The sequence below is a fragment of the Balaenoptera physalus genome (assembly GCF_965194825.1).
Source record: "Balaenoptera physalus genome assembly, chromosome: 3".
Taxonomy (NCBI): Eukaryota; Metazoa; Chordata; class Mammalia; order Artiodactyla; family Balaenopteridae; genus Balaenoptera; species Balaenoptera physalus.
In genome coordinates, this window is record NC_138890.1 from 22,139,468 (window position 1) to 22,164,412 (window position 24,945).

The 24,945-nt window shown below is 43.4% G+C and overlaps 1 protein-coding gene across 1 annotated transcript in view; it reads right to left on the minus strand.

Annotated features, from left to right (window-relative positions):
• LOC309658156 (ELKS/Rab6-interacting/CAST family member 1-like) overlaps positions 1 to 24,945 on the minus strand; it is a 182,029-nt gene that overhangs the window by 120,968 nt on the left and 36,116 nt on the right. The window contains 1 exon segment of the mRNA XM_082456433.1: positions 12,031 to 12,191. Within this exon segment, the coding sequence (XP_082312559.1) occupies positions 12,031 to 12,191 (161 nt within the window).

Genomic DNA, 24,945 nt, shown 5'->3' on the forward strand with positions numbered 1-24,945 from the left:
GTTAAGTGTGGAAGCTCTGATACACAGATGTTAACTGAGGCCAAGGTAGTGAATGAGCCTCCCTAGGAAAAGAAAACACAGCAAGAGGAGATAGTTATAGGACTGATTCAACATTAGATGGCAGGCAGAGGGTAAGAGGCGGGCAAAGGAGACAAGAGGAGCAGTCAGAGAAGTCGGTAGAAATCAGGAAAACTGTGTCACAGAAACTGAAAGAAGTTGATAAGGACCCTTTCTCTAAGGGGAGAACACAGACCAAGAAAGATCTGGCTCTGGGTTCAATTCCTGGTTCCATCAGGATGACTTCAGTGAAGTTAACTAAATACTCTGAGCCTTAATTTATTAATCTATACTATGGACATTATGAAACTTAATCTATAGGGTTATTATAATAATTAGCAGTAAGACAGAACACCTATCACACTGTAAATTATCAATAAATGGCAGTTACTGTTGTTGCTCCTGTTTGTAAAATCAAAAGGTTTGGTTAGTGGCTTACTGAACCCAGCCCTGGGAAGCCCTAGGGGTTCTAAAGAACATCTTCAGGGAATGCCTGGCAGGGCCACACTGGGGCATCTGGGCTCCCCAGTCCTGTCTCGATCAGAACAGCTTTGCCTTCTTTTTCATTTTACTTCTTAAAATAAGTTTTAGGCACTTGCCTGGTGGCACCATGGTTGGGAATCCACCTGCCAATGCAGGGGACACGGGTTCGAGCCCTGGTCCGGGAAGATCCCACATGCCGCAGAGCAACTAAGCCCGTGCACCACAACTACTGAGCCTGCGCTCTAGATCCCGGCTCCACAACAAGAGAGGCCACCGCAATGAGAAGCCTGCACCCCACGCCGCTCGCCGCAACTAGGGAAAGCCTGTGCGCAGCAACAAAGACCCAACACAGCCAAAAAATAAATTAGTTAATTAATAAATAATAAGTTTTATTTTCATATCTGAATAATATTCATTTGAAAAAGGGGTCTGCAGCTTAAAGTGTTTTTCAAAAAGCAATGACTGGATCATCTCAATAGTCCCTTCAATTCATTTGGATTACAGCTTGTAATTCTTTTTTTTTTCTTTTTTTGAATTTTTGAAGTTTATTTATTTTTTTATACAGCAGGTTCTTATTAGTTATCTATTTTATACATATTAGTGTATACATGTCAATCCCAATCTCCCAGTTCATCCCACCACCACCCACCCTCCCCGCCACTTTCCCCCCTTGATGCCCATACGTTTGTTCTCTACATCTGTGTCTATTTCTGCCCTGAAAACCGGTTCATCTGTACCATTTACAGCTTGTAATTCTTCACCAAAGTAAAACATGTGAGAAATAAGGACAAAACAACACACTTGATAACATAATCCCTAACATGAAGCTTATTATTTATGATTATTTAATTAGAATAATGGTTATAAATCAATTAGCTCTGTTTATCTACTGAAAATTGTACTAGGGTCAGTGCCATTACTGCCATTGAAGCACCACAGCCTTATAAGAGCAATTTTTTGTTTGTTTGCTTAAGATTATAACCACATGAACAGTGAAGAAAAGAGTTAAGCAGCATTAAAATCACAAAGGGCTTTCTTTTTTCATGAAAAATAAAGTTGGTTAGTGTGCTCAAATTACTTGTTTTCTTTTTGAAAGCCCTGCATGAAGAAAACCAATTAATAAAGAATCAAAATATCTCACCAGCCTTTTCTCATTGAAATCAGTACCTCTAAAAACTTTCTTTTAATATCCTTTTCTTATGCTATTGATTGTTTGTAACTAATCACTTTCCATGTCATCATTGTATGTGGTCCTCTTGTGATAATTATCCCACACTCTCCAGTTTAGTCTGTTGAGCAATCACCACTCTGGTGCAGCTGAAAATTCTCAGGGACACTAGCTTGAATCTCTATGGCACAGATGTCCTAATACTTCATTTTAAACTGGGACAAAGGTTTTACAGAGCCTTGCTGATCTTTTGTCCCAGACACTGGCTGTCTTTTTCATCTAGGACATAATCAAAAATGTACTGTATTAAAAAAAAATGTACTGTATAAGTTTTTTAACTACAACTTTAGAATTTATACTCTTCAATAGTAAGTCACTTCTCTTAAATGACAGAATTTGCTCCTATTTAATTGCTGGAAGTTTTAAGCAATTAAATAGGAGCTGACGGTGGATCAATAGTTGTCTTCATTTTAACAGCTCACACAATAATGAGGAACATGAGAACTGCATCTGGAAGATTTGGTGTGAAAGGAAATGACTTCTGAAAGGCTGACTGATTTATTTGTGCTGATACTGGCACAGACTGCCCTACTTTAGGCAGGATGGTTAGGGAAGGTCTCTTTGAAGACGTACCATTTAAGCTGACACCTGAGGCAGCCAGCATATAAGAGTGGGGTAAGAATGTCTGGCAGCACATAAGAATAAAGAGTTAAGAACAGCATATATATATATATATATATATGTATATGTGTGTGTGTGTGTACATATATATTTGAAGGACATTTTTTTCAACACCCAATCGGCCATTAATACAAATTGAAAGCCTGTTATAATCAAATCAATGTAGTCCTGGAAAAAGAATATCAACAAAGAGATCAATGGAACAAATCTCACAATAATTAAGCACTTAAGAAAGAAAAAGGAAATGCCACAAACCAAAAGAAGAGAGACTGATCACAGTATTTAGAAAGCTTTTCAATTATTAGGAAAACATCAAAATAAATACGTTCTCCCCACACAAAATTAAAAATAAGTTCCAGGAAGATTAAAGAACTAGGTATAAAATGCAAATTAATTAGAAAATAAAAAGAATAAATATAACATATTTAATGATATTCAGATAGGGAAGGACTTTCTAAACAAAAAACGAAATGTAAGAAATTACAAAAAAATTACAAATTACAAATGTAAGAAAAGTATAGTACATTTTACTGCTTAGAAATCTAGAATTGTAAACATCAAAAGTCAAAAACTAATGAGCAAATGACAAAAACTAAAAATTATTCACAACTGTGAAAGTACTTTATCCTCACTATTGAAAAAGCCCATAAACGTCAATGAAATACTAAGACCTTACTGTCCCCAAGAGAAATTAAGAAATAGAAATATACCAATCACAGACAATATGCAAATTGACAATAAACACATGAAAATGTAAACAAAGAATTGCAAATGAAAGCAAGGTAAGACAAAACTTTTTAATCTATGAAAGAGGTAAAAGTTTTTTTTCAGGCAAAAGATTTTTAAACATTATATGAACAGGTAAGGTGATACATGCATTCTTACATGCCTGATCACCTAAAGTGGTCCAATCCTTCTAGAAGACAGTGTGTCAATAAGTATATTCATCTCTTTTATTTTATAAGCACAACTGTATCATCCTTAGGAAGCAGAAACTATCTTCTAGCAATGTTGCTTTTCTCTCCAAATATAAGGTGGATAATATAGTAATTTGTAGGGTCATTTTTGTAACATTTTCTCATTACAAAGTAATAAACATAAGTGTTAAAACATTTTTTTTTTTTTAATAAATTTATTTATTTATTTATTTATTTTTGGCTGTGTTGGGTCTTCATTTCTGTGCGAGGGCTTTCTCCAGTTGCGGCAAACGGGGGCCACTCTTCATCACAGTGCGCAGGCCTCTAACTGTCGCGGCCTCTCCCGTTGTGGAGCACAGGCTCCATACGCGCAGGCTCAGTAGTTGTGGCTCACGGGCTTAGTTGCTCCACGGCATGTGGGATCTTCCCAGACCAGGGCTCGAACCCGTGTCCCCTGCATTGGCAGGCAGATTCTTAACCACTGCGCCACCAGGGAAGCCCAGTGTTAAAACATTTTAAGAATACATAAACGTATATGGGAAAACCTCTCCTATAATTCCTTTGATCCCCTCTGATGAATAGATTCAATTTTTTAACAACCTATCATAGGAAAATAATCAGAAATGTGAAAATGTATTAATAAAGATGGCCATAACAGTAATACATATGACAAAAAAAACTGAAAAGTGGGGAGACCTTCAAGATGGCGAAAGAGTAACACATGGAGATCACCTTCCTCCCCACAAATACATCATAAATACATCTACGTGTGGAACAACTCCTACAGAACACCTACTGAACACTAGCAGAGGACCTCAGACCTCCCAAAAGTCAAGAAACTCCCCACGTACAAGGGTAGGGCAAAAGAAAAAAGAAAAAACAGAGACAAAAGAATAGGGATGGGACCCGCACCAGTGGGAGGGAGCTGTGAAGGAAGAAAGGTTTCCACGCACTAGGAAGCCCCTTCACTGGCGGAGACAGGGCGTGGCAGGGCGAAGCTTCAGAGCCACGGAGGAGAGCGCAGCAACGGGGGTGCGGAGGGCAAAGCGGAGAGATTCCCTCACAGAGGATCGGTGCCGACCAGCACTCACCAGCCCGAGAGGCTTGTCTGCTCACTCGCCAGGGCGGGCGGGGGCTGGGAGCTGAGGCTTGGGCTTCGGAGGTCAGACCCCAGGGAGAGTACTGGGGTTGGCTGCGTGAACACAGCCCGAAGGGGGCTAGCGTGCCACAGCTAGCCGGGAGGGTGTCCGGGAAAAGTCTGGAGCTGCCAAAGAGGCAAGAGACCATTGTTTCGGGCGCGTGAGGAGAGGGGATTCAGAAGACCTCCTAAATGAGCTCCAGAGATGGGCGTGAGCCGAGGCTATCAGCACGGACACCAGAGACTGGCATGAGACGCTAAGGCTGCAGGTGCAGCCACCAAGAAGCCTGTGTGCAAGCACAGGTCACTATCCACACCTCCCCTCCCAGAAGCATGTGCAGCCCCCGACTGCCAGGGTCCCGTGATGCAGAGACAACTTCCCCGGGAGGACACACGGCGCACCTCAGGCTGGTGCAATGTCACGCCAGCCTCCGCCACCACAGGCTCACCACCGCATTCTGTACTCCTCCCTCGCCCCAGGCCTAGGTGAGCCAGAGCCCCGGCATCAGCTGCTACTTTAACCCTGTCCTGTCTGGGCAGGAACAAACGCCCTCAGGCAACCTACATGGAGAGGAGAGGCCAAATCCAAAGCTGAACCCCGGGAGCTGTGTGAACAAAGAAGGAAAGGGAAATCTCTACCAGAAGCCTTAGGAGCAGCGGATTAAATCTCCACAATCAATTTGATATACCCTGCATCTGTGGAATACCTAAATAGACAATGAATCATCCCCAAAGTGAGGCAGTGGACTTCATGTGATTTTGCCTGTATAGCTTTGCTTTTACCAATTGTCCTAGGGTTCTGTCTGTCCGTTTTTTGTTTTTTTTCTTAGTATAGTTTTTAGCGTTTGTTATCATTGGTGGATTTGTTTTTTGGTTTGGTTGCTCTCTTCCTTTTTTTTTCTTTTTTTTACTACTTTTTAATTTTTTTTATTTTCAATAATTATTTTTTATTTTTTATGTTAATAACTTTATTTTATTTCTTTTTTTTCTCCCTTTTCTTCTGAGCCATGCGGCTGACAGGGTCTTGGTGCTCTGGCCGGGTGCCAGGCCTATGTCTCTGAGGTGGGAGAGCCGAGTTCAGGACATGGGTCCACCAGAGACCTCCCAGCTCCACGTAATATCAAACGGCAAAAGCTCTCCCAGAGATCTCCATCTCAACGCTAAGACCCAGCTCCACTCAACGACCAGTAAGCTACAGTGCTGGACACACTATGCCAAACAACTAGCAAGACAGGAACACAACTCCACCCATTAGCAGAGAGGCTGCCGAAAATCATAATAAGGTCACAGACACCCCAAAACACACCACCAGACGTGGACCTGCCCACCAGAAAGACAAGATCCAGCCTCATCCACCAGAACACAGGTACCAGTCCCCTCCACCAGGAAGCCTACACAACCCACTGAACCAACCTTAGCCACTGGGAGCAGACACCAAAAACAACGGGAACTACGAACCTGCAGCCTGCAAAACGGAGACCCCAAACACAGTAAGTTAAGCAAAATGAGAAGACAGAGAAACACACAGCAGATGAAGGAGCAAAGTAAGAACCCACCAGACCAAACAAATGAAGAGGAAATAGGCAGTCTACATGAAAAAGAATTCAGAGTAATGACAGCAAAGATGATCCAAAATCTTGGACGTAGAATGGAGAAAATACAAGAAACGTTTAACAAGGACCTAGAAGAACTAAAAAATAAACAACAAGGATGAACAACACAATAAATGAAATTAAAAATTCTCTAGAAGGAATCAATAGCAGAATAACTAAGGAAGGAGAATGGATAAGTGACCTGGAAGATAAAATAGTGGAAATAACTACTGCAGAGAAGAAAACAGAAAAAAGAATGAAAAGAATTAAGGACAGTCTCAGAGACCTCTGGGACAACATTAAACGCACCAACATTCGAATTATAGGGATCCCAGAAGAAGAAGAGAAAAAGAAAGGGACTGAGAAAATATTTGAAGAGATTATAGTTGAAAACTTCCCTAATGTGGGAAAGGAAATAGTCAATCAAGTCCAGGAAGCACAGAGAGTCCCAGGCAGGAGAAATCCAAGGAGAAACACACGAAGACACATATTAATCAAACTATCAAAAACTAAATACAAAGAAAAAATATTAAAAGCAGCAAGGGAAAAGCAACAAATAACATACAAGGGAATCCCCATAAGGTTAACAGCTGATCTTTCAGAAGAAACTCTGCAAGCCAGAAGGGAGTGGCAGGACATATTTAAAGTGATGAAAGGGAAAAACCTACAACCAAGATTACTCTACCCAGCAAGGATCTCATTCAGATTTCATGGAGAAATTAAAACCTTTACAGACAAGCAAAAACTAAGACAATTCAGCACCGCCAAACCAGCTTTACAACAAATGCTCAAGGAACTTCTCTAGGCAGGAAACACAAGAGAAGGAAAAGACCTACAATAACAAACCCAAAACAATTAAGAAAATGGTAATAGGAACATACATATCGATCATTACCTTAAATGTAAATGGATTAAATGCTGCAACCAAAAGACACAGACTGCTGAATTGATACAAAAACAAGACCTGTATATATGCTGTCTACAAGAGACCCACTTCAGACCTAGGGACACATAAGGACTGAAAGTGAAGGGATGGAAAAAGATAGTTTATACAAATGGAAATCAAAAGAAAGCTGGAGTAGTAATTCTCTTATCAGACAAAACAGACTTTACAATAAAGAATGTTACAAGAGACAAGGAAGGACACTACATAATGATCAAGGGATCAATCCAACAAGAATATAACAATTGCAAATATTTATGCACCCAACATAGGAGCACCTCAATACATAAGGCAAAGGCTAACAGCCGTAAAAGGGGAAATCGACGGTAACACAATCATAGTAGGGGACTTTTAACATCCCACTTTCACCAATGGACAGATCATCCAAAATGAAAATAAATAAGGAAACACAAGCTTTAAATGATACATTAAACAAGATGGACTTAATTGATATTTATAGGACATTCCATCCAAAAACAACAGAATATACTTTCTTCTCAGGTGCTCATGGAACATTCTCCAGGATAGATCATATCTTGGGTCACAAATCAAGCCTTGGTAAATTTAAGAAAATTGAAATCGTATCAAGTATCTTTTCCGACCACAACGCTATGAGACTAGATATCAATTACAGGAAAAGATCTGTAAAAAATACAAACACATGGAGGCTACACAATACACTAGTTAATAAACAAGAGATCACTGAAGGAATCAAAGAGGAAATCAAAAAATACCTAGAAACAAATGACAATGAAAACACGACGACCCAAAACCTATGGGATGCAGCAAAAGCAGTTCTAAGAGGGAAGTTTATAGCAATACAATCCTACCTCAAAAAACAAGAAACATCTCCAATAAACAACCTAACCTTCTACCTAAAGCAATTAGAGAAAGAAGAACAAAAAAACCCCAAAGTTAGCAGAAGGAAAGAAATCATAAAGATCAGATCAGAAATAAATGAAAAAGAAATGAAGGAAACGATACCAAAGATCAATAAAACTAAAAGCTGGTTCGTTGAGAGGATAAACAAAATTGATAAACCATTAGCCGGACTCATCAAGATAAAGTCTGAGAAGACTCAGATCAATAGAATTAGAAATGAAAAAGAAGTAACAACTGACACTGCAGAAATACAAAGGATCATGAGAGATTACTACAAGCAACCATACGCCAATAAAATGGACAACCTGGAAGAAATGGACAAATCCACAATCAACATTGTGAAAATGACTATACTACCCAAAAGCAATCTACAGATTCAGTGCAATCCCTATCAAACTACCGATGGCATTTTTCACAGAACTAAAACAAAAAATTTCACAATTTGCATGGAAACACAAAAGACCCCGAATAGCCAAAGCAATCTTGAGAAAGAAAAATGGAGTTGGAGGAATCAGGCTCCCTGACTTCAGACAATACTACAAAGCTACAGTAATCAAGACAGTATGGTACTGGCACAAAAACAGAAATATAGATCAGTGGAACAGGACAGAAAGCCCAGAGATAAACCCACGCACATATGGTCACCTTATCTTTGATAAAGGAGGCAAGAATATACATTGGAGAAAAGACAGCCTCTTCAATAAGTGGTGCTGGGAAAACTGGACAGGTACACGTAAAAGAATGAAATTAGAACACTCCCTAATACCATACACAAAAATAAACTCAAAATGGACTAAAGACCTAAATGTAAGGCCAGACACTATAAAACTCTTAGAAGAAAACAGAGGCAGAACACTCTATGGCATAAATCACAGAAAGATCCTTTTTGACCCACCTCCTAGAGAAATGGAAATAAAAACACAAATAAACAAATGGGACCTAATGAAACTTCAAAGCTTTTGCACAGCAAAGGAAACCATAAACAAGATGAAAAGACAACCCTCAGAATGGGAGAAAATATTTGCAAATGAAGCAACTGACAAAGGATTAATCTCCAAAATATACAAGCAGCTCATACAGCTCAATATCAAAAAACAAACCACCCAATCAAAAAATGGGCAGAAGATCTAAATAGACATTTCTCCAAAGAAGACGTATAGATGGCCAAAAGGGCACATGAAAAGATGCTCAACATTGCTAATTATTAGAGAAATGCAAAGCAAAACAACAATGAGATATCACCTCACATCAGTAAGAATGGCCATCACCAAAAAAATCTACAAACAATAAACGCTGGAGAGGGCATGGAGAAAAGGGAACCTTCTTACACTGATGGTGGGAATGTAAATTGGTGCACCCACTATGGAGAACAGTATGGAGGTTCCTGAAGAAACTAAAAATAGAGTTACCATATGATCCAGCAATCCCACTCCTGGGCATATATCCAGAGAAAAACATAATTCAAAAAGATACATGCAACCCCGTGTTCACTGCAGCTCTATTACAATAGCCAAGACATGGAAGTAACCTAAATGTCCATCAATAGGTGAATGGATAAAGAAGATGTGTTTTATATATTTATACATATATATGTATACACACACATACACACACACACACACACACACACAATGGAATATTATTCAGCCATAAAAAGGAATGAAATAATGCCATTTGCAGCAACATGCATGGACCTAGAGATTATCATACTAAGTGAAGTAATCCAGACAGAGAAAGACAAATATCATGATATCGCTTATATGTGGAACGTAAAAAAAAAAAACAAACAGATACAAATGAACTTATATACAAAACAGAAATAGATCCACAGACATAGAAAACAAACTTATGGTTACCAAAGGAGAAAAGAGTGTGGAGGAGGGATACATTAGGAGTTTGGGATTAGCCACCACTCTCAACAGCATGTTTGCATAGACAATTAGGCCTGAAGTGCTTAGTCTGTTAAAAGAAAGGTATTAAACAACCATTTTATTAAGATATGAAAATGAGAGACAACAACAAGGAGAAATTTAAGTGCAAATTAAAGCAAAGACTACTTTAAAAACTTTAAGTCAGTAAATCTGCATGACAAAAAACTTGTAGAAAATCTAAGAACAGCATGATGCTGTAGTAGTATCTCCTGAGCAAATGAGGAAGGTGATTTAAGAGACAGGTCACCTGCCAGAGCCAGGTTTTAACACCTTATTTCTAGAACTTTTATTTAATGTTTATTCATCAAATTTCTATACCACTTATAAATTCTCTGAATACTTTAATGACTCATCCCACGCCTTAGTGTCTGAGTGTTTGACCTTACCAAAAACAGTCTTGCAAATCACAGTATTTTTCTGAAATGTAATCTCTAACCTGGGTTGGCAAGGGAAGTCCATAAGAAAGTTTAGTACTGTGGTTCCAAAAATAATAACAATAAGAAAAAAAAAAATCACACGCAATTCCCTTTTAATGGTTTAAAGTCAAGCATTCTTTAAAAAATTCTTTCATATCTTTTCAAAGTCCTAATAATAAAGGAAAATTCCTTTACAAATCCACCACTGTTTTGCTATAGACACTTGAACTGAGTGGGAAAGATGTGACAAGTCAAGTCAAGATATTGGTACACAGAGAAAACGAAACAATACTCCTACACCGTTGCTTTAGCAGGGCCTGTTTGTGCTTAGGAGTATCACATCGATACCTTGTATTCCCGAATATTATACCCATCCTTCCTCTATGTTCTTATCATCAGGGATAAAACATTGTCTTCAACTGCCTCTACTAACCTGCTCGTAAGAAGCAAACTTTCTCATCACGATACTCAGAACCCTAAATTCTCCCCGTTCTCCCTGCGTATCAACCTATTTCTGGCTCCAGTATCTGTCACTTCCGAGAGCACATCACCTGCAATTCTTTTCTGAAACATCAGGCTCTCTTAACCTCCCACTGTGTCCTAATAATCCATAAGCACAGGGGACACCCCGATATTTGTTTCCTCAACTCCTGGGCTGCCGTCATGATATCAAAACAACCATGCCCCATGAAAATTCATGCTGAGGTGTCATGGCAAGATCCTCTGCTACTTTGTAATTCTCATATTCAACATTTATTGATAGTTCAAAGTAGCAGAAAAGAAGAGGGGATGTTAGCTTCAAGCACTGGCTGGGCTCAGAAAGACTGTTTACTTTAGGTCAGAGAGAGTGCGTATTTACTGCAGAGAAGAAGGAACTAACAGAAAGTGAGCAAAGATTATGTGAAAGAAAATTAATGGAGACAGATTGCAGAGGAGGGAACCAGAGCTTAAATCTGTGATAGAAATAAGAAGCGAGCTTGGTGAAGGAGAGACAGTATCTCCTCTGAGTCAGAAGAGACGACAACAAGAACACAGGTAACTGCTGAGGTGATGAAGGTAACTGAGGGGTCCCAGCATAGACTTGGTTTCAGTAAAATGAGAGCAGGATAATTACACAGGGGTGGGGATTTGAGTGATGGAGAAAGTACTAAGGGACTTAAAAAAGAGACATACTTGTTCTGAAGAGAAGGAAACCAGAACTTTTCAAAGTCACAGAGGAGAAAAAGCAGCAGCTGTATTCTGCACAGCAGATATATACAGCCTTCACAACAGACTATCTCAAGGAAGCTGCAAGATGCCTTGAAAGTACAAAAATGATGTAAAGAATGGTTCTGCTAAAAGTGACAATTTTGTCAAAACTGACTGGAGAGTGCGGCAAATGTTAATGGTGAAATATGGGGGATGGGTATAAGGAGGTTCACTATACTATTCTCTACTTTTGTGTACCTTTGGAAATGTTTATAATAAAAAATGTTTTTAAAATTACCTAGCCATCGTATGACCTCAGGAGCAATGGTTATCTTCCTCAGAAAGCTCAACAACTTGCCAGAACTTTCCAGAAGGTTTTAGGAACTTCAGAGACACAATTGCATACGGATACATACACTCTTAGAGGACTGCAAAATTCAATGACAGGGAGGCAAAAAAAGTTTCTAGTTGACGAGGATTTGTCCCAAATTTGTTCTAAGGAGTGAGAAACACAAGTGAGCATTAAAATTAGGCTAAGCGTGTCAGGCGTGACAAACGGGGCCAGAAGATGAAAGCGATGAGGACAAGTATTTCAACTAAGCATATGCCTGAAGAACAATATTATAAAACTTACTTCATCTCCAGAACTTCCTCTAAGTGTTTTCTTCTCTCGGCCCGAAGGTTGGTCACATGAGTTTCCTTCTCTGCCAGTGACTGCTGAGTGCAGGACATCGTCGCCTTCATGGACTCCAGCTCCTGTTTTACCTTCTCCATGGCCATCAGTAACTCCTCCACCTACGATCAATACAGAAAAGACAGAAACTGAGCATCTGGATCAGGTATAGTCAGAGGAGCTGGGCAGTGGGCAACGTCTGGGTCCACAAAATTGAAGACACACCCATCAAAAATTCTGTACTCTCGCAGGATCAGACATAAATGGCAGTTAAAGAAATACATATCTCATCTTCCCTCCACTATAATTCTTCTCAGTTTAGGTCCAAAAAACCCTCATTTTCTTTTTGACAAATGTAAGGGCATCAGAAGTAACAGTGTGCCAGGAACAATCCCTTCTAAGAAATTTATTTGGAAACAGTCCAGAACCTTCCATGGAAATAACAATATAATACAGATAAAAATATAAGGAACAAAATCATAATAAATATTTCTAGAACGATTTTAGGAAATAAAAGCCATAAACCTGACTAATACCAGATGCACAATAAACATAAATGAGTCATTTTTATTCGTTCAAACTAAGATTCTTCTGTTTATACCATTACAAACAATTTCTTGTTAAAGAAACAGCTAGAATTCAATCGGATAATTTCCTGCTCTAAAGCTGGGTAGGTAGAGATTTTCTGAGGAAGGCAGGAAGAAAAGAAAAAATATATATAACCAGATAGAGAAGAAAAAGAACGCTTTTAAAAGACCTGTAAAGGACTTCCCTGGTGGCGCCGCCCGCGAGGACCGGGACGGCCGTCCGCGCCGCCCTCCCTCCCCGGCCGCCGAGGTGAACCGCGGACAGGCCGCTAGCGGGGTCTCCCGGGCCGTGCGGGCAGCCCGAGGGCCTCCGGGCGGGAAGCCCACCTGTCCGCGGGCGCCAGGCTCCTCGGGGCGGCCCGCCCCGGGCTCTGCGTGACTGGCCCCCTGAAGCAGCGGCGGAGGCGGCGGCCCACTGTTTGCGCCGCACCGCCTCCTACGGCAAGCGGGAGGAGACAGACGCCGCCCGCCCGGCGCCTGCCGTGTGCGCCCGCGCCGGCCCGCAGCCCAGCCCCCCCCGCCCGCCAGCCCCCAGCCCCCAGCCCCCCCGCCCGCCAGCCTCACCTACGGCTCCGCCCTCCCCCGGGGCGCGCTGCCGGGACCCAGCCAGGGCCGTGAGGAGGAGCGGGCGGAGGAGAGCCGAGGGGCCTAGCGCCAACGACGGGCGGGAAGCTCCATGCGCCGCCCGACCCCGACCTGCCGCCACCGCGGCCGTCTCACCCTGCTCAGGGCTGCCGCTACCGCTGCCGCTGCCGCTGCCGCTGCCGGCCGGGCGCCGGCGCCACAGCCACAGCTCCGCCCGGGCGCCTGACGTCACCACGCCCCGCCCCCTGCGCGATTCGCCAGCCCCGCCCCGGGCCGACGTCAGCGCGTGCCCCGCCCCCGCGCGACCGCGCCAGGTCGGCGTCCCGAAGCCTCCGGGGAGTGCGACTCGGGCGCGCGCGGGCCTCGGGCACTTTCCGGGTGCTGTCTTTACTGTGATATCTTAGTTAAGTCTAGTGGGGTGTCCCCCCCCTTTTTTAAAATTACTATAGTATGTCATTGTGTTAATTCAACATTAATACTAGAAACTAAAGTGAAAATTCCCATAGCAACAGCTGCTCTTTCTATGCTACGTTTATGCTTTTAGAAGTAGTATAAGAGCTGTTAAATATGCGTTTTGCACATACTGTGTAAAACACATTGATGGAGAAAGAGCAGGGAATGAAGTATTTTGGCTAATCAAATAATAAACAGTGTATTGATTATCAATGTTCAGAGAAATATAATGTAATAAAGTAGATTAAGCATAAAGGTTATGTGGAATATAGTTTACTTCTATGGCTTTTCAAAATGTGAGCCTGGAGGTGCTGATTCACTCATGTATTCATTCAACAGTGATTTATTGAGTATGGTTCTGGGTACTTTTTTTAGCCTTTGGGAATACAGTAGTGAACAAAGCTGACAAAAATTCCCACCTTCATGGAACTTACCTTCTGGACACCTTCTTGGGAAATGAAGAGGAATTCAGCAAAGGAGATTAATAAGAGGTTATTGAGGGAGGAGGAAGACCAGGAGAGTGCGATGTACTAGAAATGAAGCAAAGGAAGTTTTCAAGGAGGAGGGAATGGTCAACTGTGTCATTGTTTAAAGATGTGTCAGACTGTTGGGTAAGAAAGAATTCTGCCTGATTATAATGCCTAATAACAGAGAAATGACTAAATGCTTTTTAGTGTGAGATAAGACAAATGTAAGAATCTTTCAGTTTTTTTACTTCCTTTGACTGATTTTTAAAAACATATATATTTCATTCTTTATTCTTTTCAGAACAAAATATGCAACCTGGGAGTTTATACTTGTACTAAGGAGAGGTATGACACTGTTGTTACTAATTATATGTACACTTTTTTTTTAATACATGTATCAAATCAGAAGTTATAAAAGTATACAGGGAAAAAAATAAGTCTCTTCTGTCCCATCCAGTTACTCCTGAAGGCAGACACTGTTTCCAATTTGTTGTTTTTCCTAACCAGTGAAATTTTGTGCAGTAACACGGCATTTAGCTATTTTAAAATTGCATAAATATAACAAGTATTTTTATCCCCTATGTATTTTTTTTTGCAGGCTTAATATTTGTTTTTATAATTTAAGTCTAGCTACCTGAAGAACTTTTTTTTTTTTTTTAAATAACAGCTTTATTGAGAGACAATCCACATACCATACGATTCACCCATTAAAGTGTACAATTAAATTCTTTTGGTACATTCATCACCACGATCAATTTTAGAACATTTTCATCCTCCCAAAAAGAAGCCCCAAACTCATTAGCAGTCATTCCCCTGGCCTTTGGTTTTAAAGCTCTCTTTTTTAAAAAAAAAAAATAATTACTTAATTTATTTTTGGCTGCGTTGGGTCTTCGTTTCTGTGCGAGGGCTTTCTCTAGTTGCGGCGAGCGGGGGCCACTCTTCCTTGCGATGCGCGGGCCTCTCACTATCGCGGCCTCTCTTGTTGCGGAGCACAGGCTCCAGACGCGCAGGCTCAGTAGTTGTGGCTCACGGGCCCAGTTGCTCCGCGGCATGTGGGATCTTCCCAGACCAGGGCTCGAACCTGTGTCCCCTGCATTGGCAGGCAGATACTTAACCACTGCGCCATCAGGGAAGTCCTATATGGGAAATTTTTAAAAATATTTCCTAGAAACCACCAGACTCGTTGGCCAGTGTCACATTGACACTTAGAGTTGTAAAGGAGGATGGGTTTGGGTTTGGGAATGGGTTTATTACAACTGGCCCAGACCTCCACGCTTCATCCCTTAGGGTTAAAAGAGGGGCCCCCCTGCTCCCTAAGATCAAGGGTTCTCCACCCTAGCTGAACAAAATAGCAGTCTCTTAACGGGAAACAAGTGGGGATAGCGGGCAATGAACAATGGGCCACGGCTGCGGGTGATTGTGTCCGTTAGCTTTAAGGCCGCCACACAGGTCCCAGCAGTTTCTAACAGTACATGGGATGCCTATCACCCAGCAACCTTGACTGACTAGCAGTGGCACCCTGGAAATGCTGTGTTGGGAAGTACCTACCAATGAAGTACTTGTAGGACCCCAGGAAAGAAGAGCTGTGCTTTACAGCACCGGCTATGACCCAAATAGCCAAGGAGGTAGCAAGCAGCATGATATCTGTACCGCAGATCTTTTCTTGTAGCTGGAAAGCCCCAGCCTGTGATGGCAATTCCTATTTTCTTCCCTCTGGAAGATCAGTCCCAACCACACTACCCCTGCTTCTGCTTCCTCTGAGTCTGAATGTCATCTGCCCACATTGAGGAGGAAAGAAGGAAGCCCAGGAGAGGCGTAGGCAGGAGGAATCCCACATTCCTCCTGACATCTGATTGAAGCACAGGTAAAGTGAGTCTTATGCTGTCCTTACCGAGTTCTAAGTATGAGGGACTGTACTGCACACGCAACCCCAGAATAAGCACTGGAGATAAACCGACTTGCAAACTTTGTATCTGAAAAATCGCCTCAAATCTGAAATCACCAGTATTTCTACGCCATGTTTAGTGTCTATTTTTACGAACCAGTTTTCGAAAGCACCATCAGCAACAGGTCTAGAGCGTTCCTTTCCAAACCTGAATATTTTTAAGCAAACTTTTCATCTTCCTTAGCTAGATGAGTTCAGGAAAAACATTTCATTGATTAAAAGGGCTGCATTACAAAGGTTTGCCCCAAGACAACACAAGCTCCTCGAGAGCAGGGATTTGGGGCTGGTTTGCTCAGTGTCCCCAGCATCTACCCCAGGTGTCCTTACCTCAAAGCATTCCATAAATATCTGTTGAATTAATGCCATCGCATGACCGGCCTTCTTGTGCTGTATGATGTGAACTGCATGACTTTCCCCCTGAGGATTAAGATATTGATGGAGCATCCTTCAAGATCAATGGCATGCCCTAGATGAAAGATAGGGATGTGTAGGAGGAAACCTTGCCAGCCAAAGCTACCTATCTATTATTCAGTCTTAAGTGGAAACTCAAAAGACATGCACCACGGGAGCTGGTTGTAGGCCCAAAGTCACAGCTCTCCTTACAAGGAACTGTGTCATGCTAGGAAGTCACTTAACAATCATAGCAGACACGTACATAAGTGTCAGGCCCTATTCCCAGTGCTTTATGTAGATTACCTCACTTAATCTTCACAACAAGGCTATAAAGCAGATTCTGTTACCATCACATCCCTTTAACCGATGAGCAAACTGGGGCACTGCGTTACATCACTTGCCCAGTGTCACATACAGAGCATCAGAGCCAAAATGTGAACCTGGCAATCCGGCTTAAGTATCCGTGTGAATAACATCTGCATTGTGTGGCCACCTGGGCCTCCCAGGACCTCTGGGATTTCAGTTTCCTCCCTGTCTGGGGGGCGGGTGCAGACAGTGAGGAATGATGGATACATCAGGAGGCTATCAAGCCTTCTCAGCTGCTTGATTGCTTTTTGAAAAGAAATCTTGGCTAGTCAAATTCATAGAAACAATGTAGGATGGTGGTTACCAAGGGCTGGAGGGAGGTGAAAAGGGGGAATTGTTATTGAAAGAGACTAGAGTTGCAGTTTGCAAGAGGAAAAAGTCTGGAGATCTATTTAACACTGAGTATACTTAACACTACTGAGCTGTACACTTAAAAACAGTTAACAAAAGTTTCCAACTTATGTGTTTAACCACAGGAAGGGAGGAAAGGAGGAAAGGACAGAGGAAAGGATGGATGAAGGGACTCTTACCTGGCAGCTCAAGAAGTAAAACAGAGGCGGAACTGCTGAATCAGTGGGAAAAGGAGCCCAAGGTTCCAGCCTCTCGGCTTCTTTCCCCAGATCCTCCCACCAGAACAGCCCCTCGGGGAGATCATCAAAGCAAAGTTTTAAAACCACTAAACAGGACAACTTCTCAATTCTCTTTAAGACAATTTCAAAAGCCGCGGGTCCAATCACACTCTCAAAAGTCTCCAGCTGAAAAGCCCTCCTGGCCCCTCAAGGCCGAATCGGTTCACACTCACCACCATGGTCCTTGAGATTGTCCACATTGTAGCCCCAGTGTAAGTGTCCAAGCTCACAGAGCACCGCCGTGGCCCCCTGTACTCAGAGTTACCCATCACAGCGGTCTCTTGAGCCTCTGTGCGCTGCCTATTTCATCCTTGTTTGTGGAGTGAGAGCTGTGTGCTCACCCGCCGCCCCAGCTCAGAAGGCTGTTTCTACTCCCACCTTAGTTATGGGCGAGGCGCTATATCTATGCCACTGTCACCTGCACAAGGTGCCCAATTCCCCCACCTCGTCTGTTCTGGGGACTTAACAAGTATCCAGGACTCTCAGATGGAAGGGTGGAGAGGGAATAATTCAGAAGAGACTTAGGCACAGGGGAGCATGATGATACCCCATCCTTCCCTATCCCTCAACCAGGGTGCTGAGCCATGGTTCCTGATCAGGGAGAGAATGAATGCTGGGAAAGCAGCCAACGCCATAACCAACTTGTAGCAATGAGGGCCAGAGAACTGAGACGAAAGTACGTGGGGGCCATTGGCACATACTGTTCAGTTAAAAAAAAGAAAAGAAACCAGGAATGCTAACTAAAGGACAGAACGATTATCATCTTTGACTGTAAACCTCTCTCTACATCATCCTTGGGTCCTAAAGCGACCTATTTCCATCACACGCACGTTCCACCAGCAGCCGAAACTCACCTCAGCACCCATGTTATATTCTGACCCAGTTTACATGGAGCTGAGTGAAAGGCAAAGAATAAGAAAATGAGGCATTTGAAAGGGAAATCCATGCTTCCTAGTTTAGAGCTGCACAAACTCCTTTGCCCACCACAGGAAGGGATTAGGCTACTCAATCCGAGTAACCCATTTCTCTTTCTTTGGGAACATGGTGATTCTATTCAGAGGGCATAAATAAGGTAAAGGACCCACGCATACTAGATTTTTCATTTGGCAAGCAGAATAAAAATCTGAACCTATACCTGTTGGAAAGTAATCAATTTTTCATAGACTTATTATAGGCTTCACAAAATCTACTGCGCACATATTTTTAAAAGTAAGAAAGTGGCTTTTTAATGATACTTAAAATACATGGCATGGCAAGAATTATTTAAAATGTGTTTCTGAGGCCTGAAGTTTGGTACTGCCTGCTAAAATATAGATGATTTGGATAAGGCTGTCTTCTCGGGATAAACGTGAGACCTAAGCGCATCTTATCATAAAACTAATAGGAAGGTTGGTATTCAGGCAGTTACGTAATTGGTATAAATCCTCCCAAGATATTAGATCCCCTGAACTCGCAACAGTTAGTGGTTGTTCATTGGCCTGTGTGCATTAAATAACTCCCCTTAACCCAGAGGCCAGCAATCCACTGTTCACATAAAGTCAACACAAAGCAGAGCAAGAGGAAGCAGAGCTGAATCCAATAGATACATGACCACGACTCACCCAACAAGTGTTTTCCGAGCAGCACGCCAGACCTGGGAAAGTGGACACGTGATCCACGGGGTCTGGATGCCCAGTCTCGATCCAAGCAGATTGGCTCCGTTTTTATGAACCATCGGCTTGATTGTCCACATTGGTGGGCATGCTTTTCGCAGGAACACATTTCTGTTCTAAGCGGAAGGCTATGCGCCTACACCTGTGACCAGCCCTGTATGAGGAGTGTACGTGCGTGTGTGCGTGTGTATGCGTGACTGAATGAAAGATTTTTAAAATGTCTACATAAAGCAGATCTAATATACGAACATCTCCATTTACAAAAAGGCTTTCATTTTTTTATCATGCAGCAAGTCACTGAAATATTACACTATTTTGTGTCCAGCAACTCCCTTCAAGGAGCTATGAAAACATGCAGCATCACTGATGTCAGAAGTCACAGTCTAGCCGAGAAGACAAGTGACAGACCCGAAACAGAGACCACAGCAAATGTCTGACACCAAGTGTAAAAGCTTCAGGAGTTCACAAAATCCAAAGTCACTAAAAGCCCAAGTTGCTGAGAGGACTTGGAGCAGTGGGCGTTAAGAAGGGCAGCAAAGATGGTAGGCTTTAGATTACCAAAGGGACGGAGGTGGCGTTTCACGGAGGTACAAAAAGCAGAAGCAATGACTTAGAAGCAAAAAGAAGCCTTCTGTTTGCCGATAGCAGTGACAGCACCTGCCCTGATCAGAGCCACAGGAAACAGGGCTCATTATAGGGTGGGGACTCGTTATGAAGGGGTAACAAGCTGCCCAGAGAAGTTGATTTGTTACATTAGGGAGTCATTTTAGGATCCTGAATGGGAACAACCCGGTGTTCCTTCCGTATGGTGAGAACTCACCCCAGGATTCCTTTCAAGAGCACGCTCCCCTTGACATTGAGTTAATGATTTCATTTGCACTCAGCTTTCCAATATCCCACCTCAGTGGTTCCCAACTTAGGGACCACAGAATTATGGCAGAGGTCCCTGAAGGCAGATAAGCACTGCCCAGAAACGACTTGCTCCTGGCATATTGCCGCTGTCTCCTAATATCTGTAGATACCATGTGAGCCATAAAACGCAAATTCACTCCAAAGCCACAGTCACCTGAGTTGCCCCAGGCGCCAGCCTATGGCTGCACATGGAGTCACTGTAACAGTAGCCCAGATGTCACTAGCTCCCACCTCCCTGCTGTTCATGCAGGACTTCAGCCTCCAGTAAAGTGCCCCTCAAGCATTCCTACGAGTTCCCAGGGATTTGGTGCCTGAGCCTGCGAACAAGGCCGTCGTCCTCTCAGCGGCCACTGGGCGGCGATGGGTCCACACAGCTCCCTCTCCTGCGCCTTCAAGCACCCCGAGGCCTCCGCAGGCCAAACTGCAGGATGGTCCATATGGAGTAGGGGAAACATCTCATTCCTCCTGGGAGCTACCATTCCCAAAGCAGTCACACTGGTGCCATACACGATAGCTTACCGAGGGTATTTTAGAAAAACAACTCTGACAGTTGTTACTTACAGCCCTCAAGCTGTGAATGAAAACTGTATGTGAAGGTGAATCTAGCGGAGGTTGGACAGGAAGAAAAATACCAGGGACAGAGCCCATGCTGTGCTCACAATCAACCTTCCCATAATGTGCTATCAAAATGCACATCATCCTGTTTGACCCAGCAAATTAAACTTCTAAGCACACAAGGAAGTGAAAAGTGTAGGAGGATTTTCAACGCAGATTATTTGTAAGAGTGAAAAAGGAGAAACACACATCTCCTAGTACAGAAGGGGTTAAATTATGACACACTGGCAGGGTAGAATACAGGCAGCTGTTAAAAACGATGACATCAGCTTGGAAGTACCACTGCAGAGCTCTGCGATGCATCGATGCATCGTTAAGTGACACAATGCCAGTTAGAACAGCGCTCCACAGCCTGTTAGGAGGCGGGGTGAGCGGCGGGCAGGCCAGCGAAGCTTCATCTGCCGCTCCCCATCGCTTGCACGACTGCCTGAGCCCCCCGCCCCCTCCCCCGTGGAACCATTCTCTTCCAGGAAACCGGTCCCTGCTGCCGAACAGGTGGGGGACCGCTGAGTTAGAAGACAGTAGGGACAGCGTGATCGCATTTCAAAAGTGTGGAGGAGAGGCCGGGAAGAGGTACATATGGATATTATATGTCAGGAACAAAACCTATGGAGCTACTGACAACCTTTCTCCCTCATACCCATGCCTGAAGGGGAGTCTTTTTTTTACTACCCAGATCCTTTATGGAACTGATCTGAGAGACAGTAAGAGAGATAAAGAGTCCTCAAATGGCCAGATTAGTCTTCATGAGAAGAGATGAAAGAGGAAGTAGTGGATGAGAGAGGCAGGCAGCCAGCCAGCCAGCCAACCAGGAGATGGAAGAAAAGAAGTACCTGGAGTTTTTAAAGACGGGGGAGGTGGAGGTCCTGGAGCAGCTACTGAAGACTTGGTGTACGGGAGAGAAAGCTGGGTGACGTAGGTTCAACATGTTTGGCCGTGTCATGTGCTGTGTGACCCCTCCACACAGTCTATCTACAAATACACCCATGACAAAGATCTAGAACACGCATGAGGTTTTGAGATCAGATTGGTGTTTCTTCCCCATGTTTCTGTGCTGCCCACGAGGTGAGAACAAAAGCTAGTTTAAGGTTGTACATGTATGAAAAATGCCAGGAAAGACACCCCAGAAATTGTCCCAGCGGTAACATCTGTCAAGGTTAATTAGGTACTGGTGGACTTTGTTACAACAAAAGTGTATATCACATGTATAATTTTCATGGGCATGTATTTTACTTTCACTCAGGACAGGGGTTTGGGTGAGGCAAGCAGGGTGACTACAGTGCAAAATTGAAGGAGACACTGACTCTCAGCGTCTTGCTGGTTCAGAGCCGCATGTAAACACCCCCGTGAGGGAGTGCCTCCTTCACTTAGCGCCCTACCCACCCTGCTTGCCTCACCCCATCCTGGCTCTGCTTGCCTTGTTAATCACAGTTCTGAATCTCATTGAAATTCAAACTGGGATGCTATCTGCCACACACACTGCATACACAGTACATTGCCATCCTGAAAGCACTTTCGTATCTGTAGTTCACTGTCTCTTCATGACAATCTCAGAGGCAAATGAGACTAGTATTATAATTCCCATTCTACAGATGGAGACCAGAAAGGTTAAAAGACCTGTCCAAGATCACACTGCTAAGTGACAGCAAACTCAGTTCAGCTGAGTTTGATTACCATCCCCAAGTATTTCCATGACCCCACCCACATACAAAACAAACAAAAATTATCACTCATACCTATCAGGAAAACAATGAATCCCTGAAGTGAACCTAGCCCAGATATTCATGTCTCCCATCAAATAAGGCCCGGCAGCCCCCATCTGCCCCCTTGGAAACCACGGAGGCAAAGCCCACAGAAGATGTAGGCAGCCTCTAGCCAAGACGGCGCCCCATGAGGAGCAGCCCCTCTGGATTCTCGAGTAGCAGCAGGTTTTCAGGACGAGCAGCAGGCCTTCACGAGGGCCTACAGGCAGGTCCGCGGCTGCTGGCTGGCACCAGGTGTGAGCCATGGAAACTCTGGGAGCTGGGCGGGGGGGTGTGTGTGGGGAGCATCTGCACAGGAGGCATGAGCCTAAGAGAATCTCTCAGCATTGGACATCCCACAAGGGGTACATGCAGCTACTGGTGGTCGGCACTTCCGGGTTTTCGCCTTGAGGTGAGCGGAAAGGAACAACGTGGCATCACTAGCCACCAGCCTGGAGCTCAACCAGCCGGCCTGGCAACCTAGAAATTTGCTTAAGGAGTTAATCCAGGCAGACCCTGAACTACCCTGTTCATCCAGCTGTGTTTCAGGGCACAGCACGATTCCAACACTGCATGTAATACAAATGAAGAATACCCCTCCCCCTGCCCTCTGCAGGTTCGTTTTTCTCGGGTCTCACTGGTACTTTCGTTTAAAACTAAGTTTAAAAATAGAGAAATCAGCAAACCACACTCATTTGCCAAGTCTGCTTTTTTTCCTTCCTTCACAAACCTAAATCATATCTGGCAGAATTCATGCTGTTCTTGTTTACCTGTTCCTCTAAGAATATGAATCCATTTCCCTCTAGCCTGGGTTTTAGGTACATTGTTTAGCCAAGCCTTTACCTCCCTCTTCTCTTAAAAAGAGGAAAACATACAGCAAACTCAAGTTCTATATTTGTGAAAATGTTAAGAGGAAACTACCCTAGGATGTTTACACAAGCTGTGTAAAGTGGCTTTAAAGAGGCTCTAGTATTCCAGTATTACCCATACTACATTCGAATTAATACTTCCCAGAAAAAGTAAACTTTAAATAAGATCCAATCAGGATCAACTGCACACCCACCTGAGTAGCTGAACAAAATCAATGGAGCAATTCTTTGGTCATCGGACTAAAAGATTCAAGATTGACTTTTTCCCCCTTTTAGTAAAATATGAAACTCCCTGGTAACCTGAAGTATTATTGGGTCCTGTGTCTTGCAAGGATTTATGCGCAATTTATCTAAAAACTGACTTTCAACAGCTACACGAATGGCTGAAATTGCTTGATCTCGTCAGGCAAAGAGTTTTTAAAAACATTAACCTCAGAAACAGAATATATATATATGTCTGTCTCGTGCTAAGTACCAGAGTTTTCAGTCATGAAATTAAATATTCCTTTGCAAACTCAGCTATATCCTAAAACAGCCAATGATAACCTCTTGCAATACTCAGCATTCTGTGGAGAATTCAGTTTCTAAAGGGCCGTATACCTTCCTGAACGTAATGGGAGATTCCTTTAAGGGAGTTTTTCCTTCTGAGGAAAACAGCTGTACACCGTGGACTACTGAAAAGCCCCGCTGGGCCTGTCTTATTTATGAGATGTTTCCACAGCGGGGTCTTCTGTGTTTACATGGCGCTGCTCCTCTTAGTGAGGGTGACCACTACCGAGCCTTGGATTAGGCTCTCAGCGTATATACACACACTGCCAACCGGGCACCATGACCCTCACTTCTCAGCGGAGGAAACAGTGTTAAAAGGAACTTACCTGAGGTGGCGAAGCTCGGGGAGAAGCGGAGCTGGGATGCAGTCCCAGCAGTGAAACCGCGAGGCCTGTGCTCTCCAAGGCAAACTCCGCCCAACCCCCCACCCCCACTGCCTCTTTGAAAACCTCCTCCTTACCTGGTAGGCAGGCACACCTGAGACCAGTAGTTCCCTGGGGATAAGAATCACCCGGGAAGCTTGTTCACTCTACCTTCCCAAAGCCCCTTCCCTGGAGATTCTGACTCAGGGGTTCCAAACTGGACCCAGAAATTGTCTTTTGAACAAATGATCCAGGTGATTCTTATCATCAGAGGACTGTGGGAACGGTCTTAGATCAGGGGTGGCCGGGGCCAGGGAGTATCTTTGGCTTTGTGGGCCATTAGGTCTCTGTCACAACTACTCGACGCAAAAGGAGCCAGAGAAAATTCATGAATGAACTGGTCTGGCTGTGGTCCAATCATTTATTTACAAAAACAGGCGGCTGGCTACAGTTTGCTGACCCTTCTCTTAGACCATTCATCATACCATTAAAAAAGAGACATTAATGCCTGCTATTTGTCACCTCACTAAGGCTATGTCTCAATCAGGCAATTGACCCAATGAAAATCCTCCCAACACCATGAAACATCACCCTCATCAGGAGGATAAAGTCAAGGTTGTGTCTGCCCTCCCTCAAGCAAGAACAGATGGAATTTACATGAGAGGATGCAGTCTAAGCCAGAGAGTAGAAGCACACTGTATTTTAATGTACAAGACACACTGTATTTTAAAGGACAAGCACACTGTATTT